This window comes from Drosophila novamexicana, unplaced genomic scaffold (assembly GCF_003285875.2).
Source record: "Drosophila novamexicana strain 15010-1031.04,08,12 unplaced genomic scaffold, DnovRS2.1 tig00000974-arrow-arrow-pilon, whole genome shotgun sequence".
Taxonomy (NCBI): domain Eukaryota; kingdom Metazoa; phylum Arthropoda; class Insecta; order Diptera; family Drosophilidae; genus Drosophila; species Drosophila novamexicana.
The window spans coordinates 1248209-1264090 of record NW_020824834.1 but is presented as its reverse complement, the minus strand read 5'-3'; the positions used below and the strand labels follow the sequence as shown (position 1 = coordinate 1264090).

At 40.2% G+C, this 15882-nt stretch overlaps 3 protein-coding genes across 3 annotated transcripts; 2 read left to right on the top strand and 1 right to left on the bottom strand.

The window, feature by feature from the left end:
* Positions 1 to 1762: 1762 nt before the first annotated feature.
* On the bottom strand, positions 1763 to 3492 carry LOC115765522 (peritrophin-48-like). The gene is made up of 3 exons (XM_030709140.1): positions 3090 to 3492; positions 2466 to 3022; positions 1763 to 2392 (listed from the first exon to the last, which is right to left on the bottom strand). Exons 1-3 carry the CDS (start codon positions 3100 to 3102, stop codon positions 1817 to 1819), a joined length of 1146 nt encoding a protein of 381 aa, XP_030565000.1. The 5' UTR covers positions 3103 to 3492; the 3' UTR covers positions 1763 to 1816.
* Positions 3493 to 6826: 3334 nt separating this feature from the next.
* Positions 6827 to 7367, top strand: LOC115765527. The gene has a single exon (XM_030709144.1). The coding sequence runs from the start codon at positions 6874 to 6876 to the stop codon at positions 7123 to 7125; it is 252 nt and encodes an 83-aa protein (XP_030565004.1). The 5' UTR covers positions 6827 to 6873; the 3' UTR covers positions 7126 to 7367.
* Positions 7368 to 11841: 4474 nt separating this feature from the next.
* LOC115765530 (protein I'm not dead yet) lies at positions 11842 to 15044 on the top strand. Its single transcript, XM_030709147.1, has 10 exons — positions 11842 to 11930; positions 11998 to 12136; positions 12203 to 12319; positions 12390 to 12538; positions 12907 to 13021; positions 13076 to 13125; positions 13186 to 13308; positions 13375 to 14059; positions 14113 to 14250; positions 14311 to 15044. The coding sequence occupies exons 1-10, from the start codon at positions 11926 to 11928 to the stop codon at positions 14395 to 14397; spliced, it is 1608 nt and encodes a 535-aa protein (XP_030565007.1). The 5' UTR covers positions 11842 to 11925; the 3' UTR covers positions 14398 to 15044.
* The last annotated feature ends 838 nt before the right edge of the window (positions 15045 to 15882 follow it).

Here is a 15882-nt window from a genome sequence, read left to right as displayed (position 1 = left end):
CGCAATTGCCCAACGACATGGCCAGGTCGAAGGGTAACCTGCAGCCCATTATTAAATAATATAACGGTGCAATTTACGCTCGATTGGATGCATCAGCAGGGCGAATCCGCCGGATTCTCATTTTGTGGCCATTGCAAATGCAATTCCAAGCAGATGAAGAAAAGCATCTCCCACAAAAAAAAAAAAAAAAAAAAACAAGTAAGAGGTTCCAGTCGGGAGCTCCCGACTAGGAGATACCCTGAACCCTCTTCTTCCAACATTGAATACATATATATATTCTATTTTAGAAGCTATATGTCAAGTTTGGAGACTCTAACTCTTATTATTTTCCAAAATTGCCCAAAAAAACAGGATATCAATATCGATTCTTATCGATTGCTTGGAAACGGAGTAAGTTATCGATTATCGGAAGCAACAAACTCGGTCTGCGCAGGCACTAGGAGCACCTAGCTCTTAGAGGTTCTTAGATCCTTGCGTTCATACATACGGACAGATGGACAGACGGACATGGCTAGATCGACTCGACTATTGGTGCTGATCAAGAATATATATACTTTATGGGGTCGGAGATGCTTCCTTCTGCCTGTTACATACATTTGGATTTTGCACAATTACAAAATACCCTTATACCCATTTTTAATGGGTTCAGGGTATACAAAAAAAAGGGCGCCGATAATGAAAATGTCGCACCGAGAAAGAAAGCTAACAAGCGGGACGCCCCGTTGGCGGCGCGGGGCGTGGTATTTGATGGGCTGGTTTGTATGGTGCGAAAAACGCAAAATCAATTTTCCGTGAAAAAAAAATCGATTTAAAAATATGTGAATATAAATAAAATAAGGACCCAAATCCAGTTTAGCATTCGCATGGTTTTTATACCGATATATTGCTTGCTTTCTTTTACTTTATGTTTTTTTTATTGAATGACCTTTGTATTGATGAATATATATTTTAAATGTGAGGGCTAATAATTCTGTGATCTTATAAAAAAAAAATGGAGCCAAACAAATTTGTTGAATACCTTAAAAAGTGTGTTTTTAATAATAACCATAAATAATGGCATGGTGATAAAAACTCTCATGATAAAAGCAAATAAATGAAAAAATCGCCAAACGAAAGTTTATTCGACAGCTTTCACGTTCTTACCGTACGACCGTAACTTCTGATTCCAAAATATGGTTCTTTATACGGATGTATAAGTATGTATATATACGATATACGAAACTATATACATTTATATATTTATATTTTTATATTTATATCCTGAACCCATTAAATATGGGTAAAAAGGGTATATTGTTTTTGTGCAAAATCCAAATGTATGTAACAGGCTGAAGGAAGCTACTCCGACCCCATAAAGTATATATATTCTTGATCAGCACCAATAGCCGAGTCGATCTAGCCATGGCCGCCTGTCCGTCCGTCTCAGAACCTATAAGAGCTAGGCGCTCCTGTTTCCAATAAGCGATAACTTACTCCGTTTCCAAGCAATCGATAAGAATCGATATCGATATCCTGTTTTTTGGGCAATTTTGGTAAATAATAAGAGCTAGAGTCACCAAACTTGACATATAGCTTCTAAAATAGAATATATATATGCATTTGAGCTACCGACTAGAACCTGTTACTTGTTTTATATTATTTTTATATATTATATATTTATATTCATGACAAAATTCAGAATGCTACTTGATTTTTGTTTTTTGAATTGCATGCTTTATTAAAATAATTTGATAGTTATTATTTTCTATCGGCTATTGTTTAAGTTTTGATAGTGATAGTAGTCATTTTTCGATGTTTGTCGCAGATTGTTGTTGGTTTATTTGCCAGCGTCGTTTTCTGTTGTTGTGATTTCTGTCGTTGTGTCAGATGCGGTAGATTCAGTTACTTCCGAATCGGTAGAATCGCTAGAGGGGGCACCTGTTGTTGTGGCTGGGACTTCAGCTCCATGACAAGCACCGTTAGTAGTAACATACGATCCAAGTCCAGACATGCTGGCGCAGCCCTGTTCGCTCTCGTTGAAGAAGTAGCCGCTTGGGCAGGTCGTGACCGCTCCGTTGACACCATTCGAGCAGTAGTAGTAGGTGTTGCAGCTGTCATAGTTCACGTTATTCACGAACGGCGTGTTGGCATACTGGCAGCGATTGCAGCCTTCAGCAGCGACAGCTTGTTGGCGTGCGACACACTTTTTTTGGATAGTATCAAAATACTGACCAATGGGACAGCTCATCGTCACATATTTGTTGCTATTGCAATAGTAATAGTTGCCACATGTTGAATTATCAGGTTCTACGTCACCGGTGTTGTCACAACTATCGGGAACTGCTTCAGCTACAACTCTGTCGCAATTGCTGCCCGTGTCGTAGCCACAGCCGTCCTGCTGTACAACGAATGCCTGCAGGTGGACAAAGATTGATTCAATTCAGACTGATATCGGGCTACTCCAATTGAGATTGACTGAAACTTACAAACTCGCAATTGGCTGAAGTCAGTTTACCATTTGGATAGCAATAGTTATATGTCTTGCAATCGGTTGTGGAGCCGAAAAAGATGCCGGGCGGCACTACGCTGCAGTAATTGATATCGGCATCGGGCAAGGTATTGCAGGGCGCATAGGTGCAATTCTGGCTGGTCGGGTCAAAGCTCAAGGCGCCGCAGGAGCCCTGGCCGCTGTTGACGCCGTTCTTGCAGTAGATCCATTGATTGCAGGTGCCGGCAACTGGCACCCATTTGTCGCCGGTAGAACCCGCACAGGGATTCTCCACACCGTAATAGCAATTAACCTGAGCCTCCGGACTGCAGGTTTGTGTTACATAATTGTAGGCATAGCCTGTCTGGCAATAGGTCTTAACTGGCCCGGAAGCGGTGCAGACATAGTAATAGTCACAGGACTCGAGGCTGCCAACTTGAACGCCATATTTTACGCTCGTACACAACGCGGTCACATTATAATTGCCCTCCAGAATGGATTCGGCCAGGCTGCCGGCAACAGCCACGCACAGGATGCTCGCCAAAAGGTACATGCCTGCATTGACATACAATTGATGTTGAATGATCCTCGCCAGCTAAGTCGCCTAACCCGCCTTACTCACCAGACATGTTCATTTCACAAATGCTGAAGGGTTAACTGGTTGATAGTTGAACAAACACTGAATGAACTTTGCAGCGCGGCGCTGTCTTTTTATAGTCGCGCAGATTGGAGAGTTTCGCGGCGAACGTAGCCCAGATTGGGCATGGATAAATACGCGAATTGCCGCGACAAAACAACACGAGCGTTAACAATTTTTTAATTTTACTTAATTCAATTATGTTCGAACAAGCGCCCAGCCAATTTCAATTAAACTTATCTTGCGCTTATCGCTTGCCAAACCTATCTGCTGACAATGTTCCCCGGCCGCGCTTCTTCAGATAAGCAAGCCAATGAATTTTTTGTTTTTCCACGAACTAAGTTGATTTCCTTTTCAATTTTCTGCCGAATTGAGCAAAAGTGCTTGAAAAGATGCACTCTACATATTTTAGCATAATGCGACAGTGAGAAAAATGTATCAAAAAAAAAATCCATTCCAATTGATTTAATGACAGCTGACATCATGAGAAACTGAAACTGAATCTATGGCAAACATTTAATGCGACATTTTTACGGCAATTTTACGGGATTTTGGGAAGTATCTCCCGCAAGAGTAGAAAAACCACCGAAACGGTCGTCTGACACTTATTTGCTTATGTTATGAGAATGGGATATTTGAATCCAAGTATATCTGAATTATGGAGGGTACGAATTTTATATGAATTTTGAGCAATATAAATAATGCTAGAGACCAAACCATGAACAAAGAAACAAACTTAGTGAAAATAGGATTAGACCAATTTATGGTGTTGGAAAATTTTGACCTATATCTTTAAGGCATATTTCATTTTCACATGAATTTCGACCAAAAGTAATGTTGTGAGAATTTAACGCCAAATTAATTTACATACCAAAACCAAATCAAAAACCCAAGATTCGTGAAAATCGGATGAGATTTGACCAAGTTATGGGGGGTGGGAAACTTTGACCCATGTCTATATAGGAATCTTGGCGTAAGATTTTGACATGAAATTCGACTGAAAAACATGTGTTCATATTTGAATGCCAGATTAGTTGGGAGGGAAAACCATGAAGAAAAAGCCAAGCCTCGTGAAAATCGGATGAGATTTGACCAAGTTATGGGTGCGGGAAATTTTGACCTATGTCTATATAGGAATCTTGGGGTAAGATTTTGACATGAAATTCGACTAAAAAACATGTGTTCAGATTTGAATGCCAGATTAATCTGGAGGGAAAACCATGAAGAAAAAGACAAGCCTCGTGAAAATCGGATGAGATTTGACCAAGTTATGGGCGTGGGCAATTTTGACCCATGTCTATATAGGAATCTTGGGGTAAGATTTTGACATGAAATTCGACCAAAAAATATGTGTTCAGATTTGAATGCCAGATTAATCTGGAGGGAAAACCATGAAGAAAAAGCCAAGCCTCGTGAAAATCGGATGAGATTTGACCAAGTTATGGGTGTGGGAAATTTTGACTCATGTCTATATAGGAATCTTGGGGTAAGATTTTGACATGAAATTCGACCAAAAAATATGTGTTCAGATTTGAATGCCAGATTAATCTGGAGGGAAAACCATGAAGAAAAAGCCAAGCCTCGTGAAAATCGGATGAGATTTGACCAAGTTATGGGGGGTGGGAAATTTTGACCCATGTCTATATAGGAATCTTGGGGTAAGATTTTGACATGAAATTCGACCAAAAAATATGTGTTCAGATTTGAATGCCAGATTAATCTGGAGGGAAAATCGTGAAGAAAAAGCCAAGCCTCGTGAAAATCGGATGAGATTTGACGAAGTTATGGGTGTGGGAAATTTTGACCCATGTCTATATAGGAATCTTGGGGTAAGATTTTGACATGAAATTCGACCAAAAAATATGTGTTCAGATTTGAATGCCAGATTAATCTGGAGGGAAAACTATGAAGAAAAAGCCAAGCCACGTGAAAATCGGATGAGATTTGACCAAGTTATGGGTGTGGGAAACTTTGACCGATGTCTATATAGGAATCTTGGGGTAAGATTTTGACATGAAATTCGACCAAAAAATATGTGTTCAGATTTGAATGCCAGATTAGTTGGGAGGGAAAACCATGAAGAAAAAGCCAAGCCACGTGAAAATCGGATGAGATTTGACCAAGTTATGGGTGTGGGAAACTTTGACCCATGTCTATATAGGAATCTTGGGGTACGATTTTGACATGAAATTCGACTCAAAAACATGTGTTCAGATTTGAATGCCAGATTAGTTGGGAGGGAAAACCATGAAGAAAAAGCCAAGCCTCGTGAAAATCGGATGAGATTTGACCAAGTTATGGGTGTGGGAAATTTTGACCCATGTCTATATAGGAACCTTGGGGTAAGATTTTGACATGAAATTCGACTCAAAAACATGTGTTCAGATTTGATTGCCAGATTAATCTGGAGGGAAAACTATGAAGAAAAAGCCAAACCTCGTGAGAATCGGATGAGATTTGACCAAGTTATGGGTGTGGGAAATTTTGACCCATGTTTATATAGGAATCTTGGGGTACGATTTTGACATGAAATTCCACAAAAAAACATGTGTTCAGATTTGAATGCCAGATTAATCTGGAGGGAAACCCATGAAGAAAAAGCCAAACCTCGTGAAAATCGGATGAGATTCGACCAAGTTATGGGTGTGGGAAATTTTGACCCATGTCTATATAGGAATCTTGGGGTACGATTTTGACATGAAATTCGACAAAAAAACATATGTTCAGATTTGATTGCCAGATTAATCTGGAGGGAAAACTATGAAGAAAAAGCCAAACCTCGTGGGAATCGGATGAGATTTGACCAAGTTATGGGTGTGGGAAATTTTGACCCATGTCTATATAGGAATCTTGGGGTACGATTTTGACATGAAATTCGACTAAAAAATATGTATTCAGATTTGAATGCTAGATTAATCTGGAGGGAAAAACGTGAAGAAAAAGCCAAACCTCGTGAAAATCGGATGAGATTTGACAATGGTATGGGTGTGGGAAACTTTGACCCATGTCTATGTAGGAATCTTGGGGTAAGATTTTGACATGAAATTCGACTAAAAAACATGTGTTCAGATTTGAATGCCAGATTAGTTGGGAGGGAAAACCATGATAAAAAAGCCAAACTTGTTGAAAATCGGATGAGATTTGACCAAGTTATGGGTGTGGGAAATTTTGACCCATGTCTATATAGGAATTTGGGGTTAGATTTTGACATGAAATTTGACCAAAAATATGTGTTCAGATTTGAATGCCAGATTAATCTGGAGGGAAAACCATGAAGAAAAAGCCAAACCTCGTGAAAATCGGATGAGATTTGACCATGTGCGTGGGAAAATTTAACCTTTTTCTATATGGGGGTATAACCCGGTCTTGCCTTGGGCTATGCGTTGGTGATCAATGATCGTTAGTTAGTCAGTCGGATCGAACATATTTATATATAGAGATAGCTTTTGGCAGTATGAGTAGATCTACATTTTTGCTAACTTTTAATGTAGAGCAGCCGAGGTTTAAGCGTCAAGCAATTGGCCAAGAAACTTGAAGCGAGTTTTATTGGCCCCGTTGGGTACAATTTGAGGCGCATCGCGCGAATTTGCAATTAAATGCAACTAAATAAGAGCGAATAAAATGAGTTGGCAAATAAACAGCTGCTCAACGACAATTGCTGCAGTTGCGGCTGCGGTCGTCAAGTCCGGCCCGGCCTCAGTTGTTGCCGCGAAGTTGCGCCATGCGGAGCACCGAAGCGTATTGGTTGCTGCTGGGCCAGATTTTAATAATGGTGCCCATTAGCATTGGGGCAGAGTCCAGCAACTGGACGGAACAGTTGGAGCTGGAGCTGCAGCGTCAGCCAAACAAGCTGGCCTATTGCCGTACACTGCAGCGCCTCCAGCTACAGTACGAGATAACCAGCTGCGTCCACATACTGGAGGATGAGCTCACGATGACCGGAGAGCTGCTGATGGACTCGCAACAGCGCTGCTGGTGGGGCTGGGAGCTGTTCGGCAGGCGTTGCCGCAAACGTGTATAGGCTTAGCTACAGCAACTATTGTGAACAAATTCTGCAAATCTGTGACTTTTAACGCTTATGGGGAAAATCAGGAAAATCAGAGCAGGCCACACACTTGACAGCTGGTTGACTAAAGTTCAACTGGCAACATGCGTCGTCTCTATGACTTCTTATATACAATTATTTTGTTAGCTTATGGAAAGGCTTGTGGAAAAGCAGCCAGAAGTGTGCTGAATCCTTATTAAAGGCAAGCTATAACAATTGATGCCACGATTTACACTCTCAACTTGTGCATTTATGTTTTTCGACAAAATCAACGCTGCGTATACGCAACGTATATGCAAATTTCATGTGCGCGCGTGTGTGTGTGTGTGTGTGTAGGGGCATAAAGGCCAAGGCAAAACAACGCCATTTTCTGTTTATCAAACTTCCGTATGCGAAAAATTGTTCAACAAAAGTCAATCAACATCCGGCGCCATTTTACGTGCGCTTCATCTTTTTGTTTGTGGGCGCCATGTTTGGTCATCACTGTTGTTATTGTTGTCGTTGTTGTTGTTGTTGTTGTTGTTGTTGTTGTTGTTGTTATTACGGCTGTCATGCCGTGTGTTGTTTGTTGGCGTTGTTCCATTGTGGTAGTTGTTCCTTCATTGTTTCCTTTCATGTTCTGTATGCTCCTACGCCGGGGCCCATCAACGCCAGCCACGCCGTCAATCACTTGCCCTAACAAGAAGAAGAAGAATAACAAAGAGTCGAATGTCCTCCATTCCATACAACAGCAAATCTAGAGCTTTGCCAGGTGCAGAAAACACGACACGTGCTTGAGTTGATGCCAAATACCAGTTACTGGCTGAGACACAAATTGCGGTTTTTATTTTTTTAATTGATTACCGATTGAAATGTGAGCGACAACAATCAAGACGAAATTCAGCTGGAGAAGTTACCCATCAATCATCAATCATAATGATATTTTGCACAATGGATGCACAATTGCATGCCTCCTTTTACGGAAACAGTGTTGTGCAAGACGATAGCGTGTCTTCTTCTTATCGAAACAGTGTTGCACAGCGCGCATAGTAATATATTATTATTTTACAAAATAAATTAATAAATAATTCATATTCGAGTAATTCACGCTTTACAAGGTCATAGCGTGTCTTCTTCTTATCGAAACAGTGTTGCGCAACGTATAAAACGACAAGTTCCTTGTCAATGACAATAGCGAATATTTTCTATTTATTGCTAGCAAATTAAATTGAATTGCTCGGCATGGATTCGCATTCGCCGTGCAGTCAGCGAATTAATTCAAGTGGAAAACTAGCATTTGAAATTAAATCTAACGCAGCCGCATGCCGAATGGTTTCGGAAATGTTGCAAAAGCACAAACCAAATCAACAACAACAACAAATGCGGCCAACCACCTGGCTTAAGGGTAAGTTGAGCCAGCAAACTTTTCAAGAGATAGGACAGACAGGGGTCATAGGTTGTAAAAGGAGGGGCAAGCATTTCACTGCCGATTGCCCAAACAAAGTGCTAGACGAACAGGAGCCGGTGCAGGTATGCAGCTGCACAGGTGTACAGGTGTACAGGTGCTGACAGTCGGCAGCCAGCACAGCAGACAGACTGTCTGACTGACGGACGGACACACGTGCAACGTCCCACCCAAAAAACATTTGATGCAACATTATCTGCAGTGACATCCGTTTTTGGCTGGCGCGCAAAGTTTATGCAGCTTTATCCAGGCCTTAGCTGAAGCTTCTGGCCCAGCCCCAGCCGCAGCTGTGTTCCCTGGTCCGATCCTAACGAAGCTGAACGGCGAACAGTTACGCAAAATTGCCAACGACTGCGCATTGTTACGCGCCACGTGGCCCTACAAAGTTGCCCCGTGTTCTTTATGCCCCACCCCACCGTTCCCTTCAATCCCTCCAATCGCCGTCAAGAGACTAGCTACAGCATCCATCGCGGCGTTGCTGACGAAAGTTTTATTGGCCAAAGTGCAGTCGCTGTGCAACGCTGCTTAAAACTTGACCCACAAAAGTTGCCAGCTATTAGAAAAACTTTGCCAATAAGCATGCGTTAGATAGCTCAAGACTCAACATCGCCAATCGCCTCTTCAGCCCTTCGGATAGTGCTAGTTATCCAAGTACTAGCTCGCTTGCCTGGCCTGGCCAGTGTCAACATCATAAGCACTCGGCCGATTACGATTTACGATTTACGAGCACTAAAATTGCATCACAAACTTAAGATAATTATGCTTGGGCCCAACTTCAGTGCGATAAATAAAATGCGAGCGCAAAAAAAATACAAGTTAATAAATAAAACAATCAAAAACTGATATCTACTGCTGCGAGATGTTCAAATAAGAGATTAGTTTAAATGGATTTGATATATATTATGGTCATGTCGTGCTGTTGGAAAGCGAAGTTCTTACATGTTTAATGTTCTAATAAAATTCCATCATAAAATTCCATTCAAACATTTTCAATGTAAAGATTTAAAACCCAGTTCATGTTAAAGCACGTTGGAATTTCAAAAGACGTGTAAAGCAGCTCTTTAATAAATGTTCACAAATATTTTTGAAGAAAATTAAGCTTTAAAGCATATCAAGTAATAAATACAAAATGTTACAAGCAAACGATGTGCCAAAAAATAAAAAAAAAAAAAGATGCCAACATTTCTAGGAATTTCCGCATTTTTATTTAATACGGATGCATCCATAAGTACAAAATGTTTCAGTGCACGAAAAATTTAAGCAAATATTCAGAATGCGATAAAAAAAATATAATACTTTGAGACTGCAAAATGTGTCTTCAAAATTCTTACACTTATGCATAGGTCAAAATTGCTAACTCTTTCCCTTTGGTCGCTTTGCTGTTGCATAAAACTTGGAATTCTCAACTAGTTAAAGCATAGAACGTGAGATAATCTAACCGAAAGGTTCCTAATGTATTGTGTTCCTATAAAAACAATCATCTCATGCTGTTCGATATTATTTAAACAAAAACAAGTAAGATGTTCTAGTCGGGAGCTCCCGACTAGGGGATACCCTGATACCCTCTTCTTATAACATTAAATGCATATATATATTCTATTTTAGAAGCTATATGTCAAGTTTGGTGACTCTAGCTCTTATTTTTTGCCAAAATTTCCCAAAAAACAGGATATCGATATCGATTTTTATCGATTATCGGAAACAAACGCAGGCACTAGGAGGACCCATATCTAAATTTTCAAGTCTCTAGCTCTTATAGGTTATACGGACGGACGGACAGACAGATCGACTCGGCTATTGATGCTGATCAAGAATATATATACTTTAATCTTGGGTCTTATTAAAGTCCACATTAGAATGTCTTTCTTTCGAATATCTTTCATGTTTTGTACCTAATTAAATATTCCACAACGAACGCAGTTAAATATGTCTAAAATTCGCAATAAATGCCAATAAATTTAACTTTGATTTGCCAATCAGACATTTTTTTTGATTTTATTTTCATTTACATTTTTTTTTATTAATATTAATATTGAGTGGAAAAAGAACGTTTAGTGATGAGGATTTTAATTTGCAAATCTCTTGCTTTGGCAGGGGAGCAAATATTTTGCTAGCCAAATCATATTTATATTATATTTTCTGTTTGCCGACTCCTTGGAGAGTACGTGAGCGCCATTCATTTGGAGTATTCGGCAATTGGCCGTTAAATTGAAAGCGTGCAGCTCAAAAAAGTGCGTAACGCACACACTCACGTATGTGTGCTTATGCAAATATATTAACAAGCATGTACATAGATATATAAATACAAGCACATACGTAGGCATGCATGGGTATATATATTCATTTTAAGTACTACTTCAGCTCGTACTACACACATAGACCTCCTTTTGGGCCTGCTGTCAAAGGTACAGCTAATAAGAGGTCCTTTTTCGTGCAAATATTATATGTAAATATATATAGATGTACAAGAGACTGTGTATTTGCGCTCTTCGAACAGGTGTTTGCGAAATGTTTGTAAAGTGCTCCAATTTTAGTCGTTTGATGGAGCTTCACATATGGCGCCATTAAATCCAAATTGGGCCAGTTTATGCATTAAATGTTGTTCAAAAGTATTTAAATATAAATTGTTAAATTGTCGCTTATGAACACACAAAGAAATTGTCAATGTTCTAATACCCTTGTGAACATGTGGTTTTGCAGCTGAGTGAGGAGAATTGCGAAGCTCGTTGAACTTGGCGAAGATATATTGAAAAACAGAAAATCATTTCTATGGCAACTATATTATTTAGAGTAGAGCAGAGTCCGACATTGGCAAGCAGCAAAGCGAAACTAATAAATGTCGAATTTGGTCAAGAAACAAATTTTTCATACAAGAACCTAATTTTTACGCGATTGTTCCTATGGAACCGGAAAATGTAAGCTTTTGCGTGATATATGATATAAGTATGACATATGATTCGTGATATGTGATACATGATAAATTATATATGACGTATATTATATGTGATATATGATGTATAATATATGATATATGATATATGATATAATATATATTATATATGATATATGATATATGGGGGTTAACTTTTAAGGAATCTAAAATTGCCTTGTCGGGAAATAGCCTATGATTACTTGCGGAAGATAACTTTTTGAAATAATTCGATAAAAGTTCTCTGAGGGACAGTTAGATTTCTAAGCTCTGCTATACTCTAGTTTTATTTTACTTAGCTGTCAAAGTAGATGACAGTTCGTATTTCAGAATTTCATTCAAACATCAAACAGTTTTCATTTGCTTGCAATTGTTTTTAAAATTATTTAGTAGTGAATATAATATGGCGTAAGTACAAAATGCGGCACATTGCAGATAGAAGTCCAAAGCATTTATACCCATTTGAATAATACAGTGAAGACTACAAGCCGGGTCAATTGCCGTATCCGGAGCAGGATGAACGAAAAAAGTTTTGCAAGTTTCACTATAAGGGAGTTCTGCTCCTGCTGCTACCCATCTTGTTGGGTCCCATACTTCTCGGCCCCGAAGTTTTGGTAAGCTGCCTATTTACTATTTGCATCTATCGATTATTTGATATTATTCAATTGTTTATTGAACAGGCTTATCGCATGTTATATCTTGGCACTGTGGTCTATTTGTATTACATATTAAATCTCATGTCACAGCTGGCAGTAGCGTTCATACTTGTTGTTTTTGTGCCCGTCTGCGGTATATCGGTAAGCAGCTGGAACAAAACTGTAATCCAATTACTTGCCAGATATTGTCTTACTAAACATTTGCTTGCAGGCATCTAAAGTTATTTGCACTTCCTACTACTCGGATCTAATGTTCGTCACACTGGGCAGCATATTCATGGGCGTCATGATGGACGTCTCGAAGCTTAGCGAACGGCTGGGCATGATGGTGATCGGTTGTGTTGGCAGCAATTTGCGGCTGTATGTTTTTTAGGAGAGAGTTCTCTGCAATGATGCCTGCTAACTGCTCTCTATATACATATATATATGTATATATATATACATATATATGATTGACCGACTTAATGACTGACTGATTGTTGATAGGAATATTATTAACTTCCAACTGATCGACGGATGAATCTCAACATCCCTAGCTATATTTCTAAATATTGTTTCTATTGATAATAAAACTTCTAGTCAATGCTCATCAATCAATTGCGATCTAATAGAAATACAGCCTGGGTAAAAAAGACATCTATATATATTTATATATGTATATATAAGCACAGCAACAGGGCTCATTCACAATAAATTTCTGCCTTAAATTCAAATCCTTTTCTTTGCAGTCTTCAGGTTTTCCTCATGTTTATGACGGCCATCACATCGTTTTTTGTCAGCAGCACATTTATGGCTGCCTTCTGGATGAAAATCGCCCAGGCTGTGATCCTGGAATATACCGCAGTAAGTATTGTTCGCAGGCCTCGATAATCTGTGCATAGCTCAACTTCATTTCAGGCCGGAATTTTGGTGGCCGAATCGGAGGAGGAGACCTACGAGCGTCAGGCGTGAGTCATTCGATCGGCTAGCTGAAAATTTCGCCTTTTTAACTCATTTTCTTTGTTTAGCAAGCCATATCCCTCGGATCCGGTAATTGGCATATATCTAACAGTTGCCTATTCAGCAACGCTTGGCGCCATGATCTCACCCTTCCAGGATCCCAACGGAGAGATCTATGCCACCCTAAAGCCGTGAGTAAAATGCACATTTAAATGTTAGCCGGCTTCTATATATATATATATTTTATTTTATTTTAGTTTTATGTCTGTGCATCCGGCTGGCTTCTTGCTGCTCTATGCTGCTCCATTGATATTCGGCTTTATTGTGATTGCACTTTGGATAAATATGATATTTTTGGGTCTGTTTTGGGGCAAAACGAAAGATGTGGTTAGGGATGTTGCCCAGTCCAAGGAAGGTATACAGCAGGCGATCGCGAACAAGAAGGACAACATGGGACCCTGGACGATTCACTCGATTTTCACCCTGTTGCTGATCATAATTACGGCCATCTTATTGTTCACACGTCTGCCGCTGCTTTGGTCAGGCTGGGACGATCACGTCCCTATTGTCAAATGCGGCGCCTCGGTGCCGATTATATTAATGTCGTTATTTTTTTTTGCCGTGCCGGCTAACTATATGTTCTGTCGCTATTATTGCTGCCGGCAGCCGCAGAAGGAGGGCACGGCTCCGGCTCTGGTAGGCTGGAAGATTGTGAACGCCAACACACCCTGGAGCCATCTATTCATGATGGGCGCCGGCGGTGCCTTTCTGAGGGGCTACAAGGATTCCAAGCTAATGGATTTGGTGAATCAGACGATCGCCAGACAGGGCTATCGCAGCACCTCATGCGCCGTGCTGGCCAGCCTGCTGGGCACCCTGCTCACCAGCATTGCGCCGGCCACATTTGTGGCGAACATTGTCTTAGGCTCCATGGTCCCTTTGGTGGGTAATTTGGCATTAAGTTTAATTATTTCAATGAACAATTTATTGCATAGGGCATACAAATGGGCGTTGGTAAGCGCGGGCTGGCCGTGCCATTTGCAGCCTCTGTTCATAATCAATTCCTGCTGCCCGTCAGCACCACATCCAACACACTTATCTCCGGCTGGGGCAATATTCGTCCATATCAGTTTGTAAGTTATTGTGATTATTATATTTAATAACTATTTTGAACTACTTTTCATATGCGACAGCTGCTGGGCGGTATTGTGCCTGCCCTATCTATGTTCATATTCCTTGGCGTATTTTCCGCTTTACTCGGCAGCACTGCTTATAAATGAATTTGAGGAACGGATCATTTAAGCCTTAGCTTAAATTTGTTTTTTTTTTTTTTTTTTTCTATTGAAAGAAATGTGTGTAAAACTCGTGGGTTTAACGTATGCGGCAACTGGCCACAGACGGAGCAGACATCAATCTGGGCCAGAACGAGTTGCCAGTTTCCAGTTGCCAGTTGCCTGCATATGTTGTTTTAAATTCTTATATAAAACTAGGGCGGGGTTTTTAGGTTTTTCTAGCCAAAACAGCGCAGTGCGCCGCGTGTCGAGCAAAAACAGTCGTAAAACTGAGCAAAACTGAGCCAAACTGATGCGACACACTGACAAACAGACAGACAGAAAGACAGAGCAGCCCAAAGCTGACTAGAGTTGAGCTTGGGCCGTGCCGCGATGGTCGTGTAGAAGGAAAGCACGCAGAGTGTGATCTACAAAGTCAGGCTACAGTGAAATGAATGAAAAATCCAATAAATACCGAAATTCTTATATTAACAAAGTAAAAAACGTGGATATCTTAAAAATTCGGCAGGCCAAGCAAATACCTCGAAGCTAAATCAAACTCTACCGAACGGATTTTTTCAATCGGAAGCAACATTTATTAGGCAATTATAATTGTCTCTAATGTATTTAATAATATTAAGCCCTGTTTGCTTTATACAAAAACAAAAATAAATAAGTTAAACGAGAAAAAAGGGCCTAGTTTACGACCGATCGTTCCTGTGGCAGCTATATGATATAGTAATCCGATGTGAATACGATTTTGCAAAAATTAAGGAAGCAGAGTGAAATCGTTATCTTGAAGGACGAAAAAAAAAGTTTTCCATGCAACACCTTGTTTACACATATTAAATATCCTCAATCTCAACCATTTAGACTGAGCCGTGCTCTCGTTTTTTGTGAACAATTTCACTTCGTGCTCGTGTTGAGGTACGCGGCATTCTCTGGCTTGGACATGGCTTCAACTGTGGGGCACAGGTGTGCTGCTAACTGGTTGACTTGGCCAAAAATTCATTTCTGGCTAAATCTGCAACAATTGAGAGTCAGTCGAAATGTTGATGGTGCTTTAAAGCCAGCAAGAACTTTAATGAAAAGTCCATTATCGGGGGCGGAATGTATTTTGGGTGCGAACGCTTTTAACCAAATTACATAGTTTCGCATTTAGGCTAATCCCCGGCACGGAACACATTCGCACCTAAATTTGGCATTGTTGTAAATCCAAGCATTGCCCACGAAAGTGTTCGCACTAAATAATTCATTTGTTAATTTAGACATGCCCCCGGTTGCCGAATGCTGTGTACTTTGGGCTTACTGGCGCCACAGCCAGACGGTTAAAACCAACCTCTAACTGGCCGACTGGCCGACGGGCTGGCTGGCTGCCTGGTGAACTGTTGGCCATTTGTGGCCGCATTTATATTCAAGCTATTCAATTATTAAATTCGTCGCGCAGCACTTCATGAATATTCATGGCGCTCTCATGACAATCCAAAAATTTGC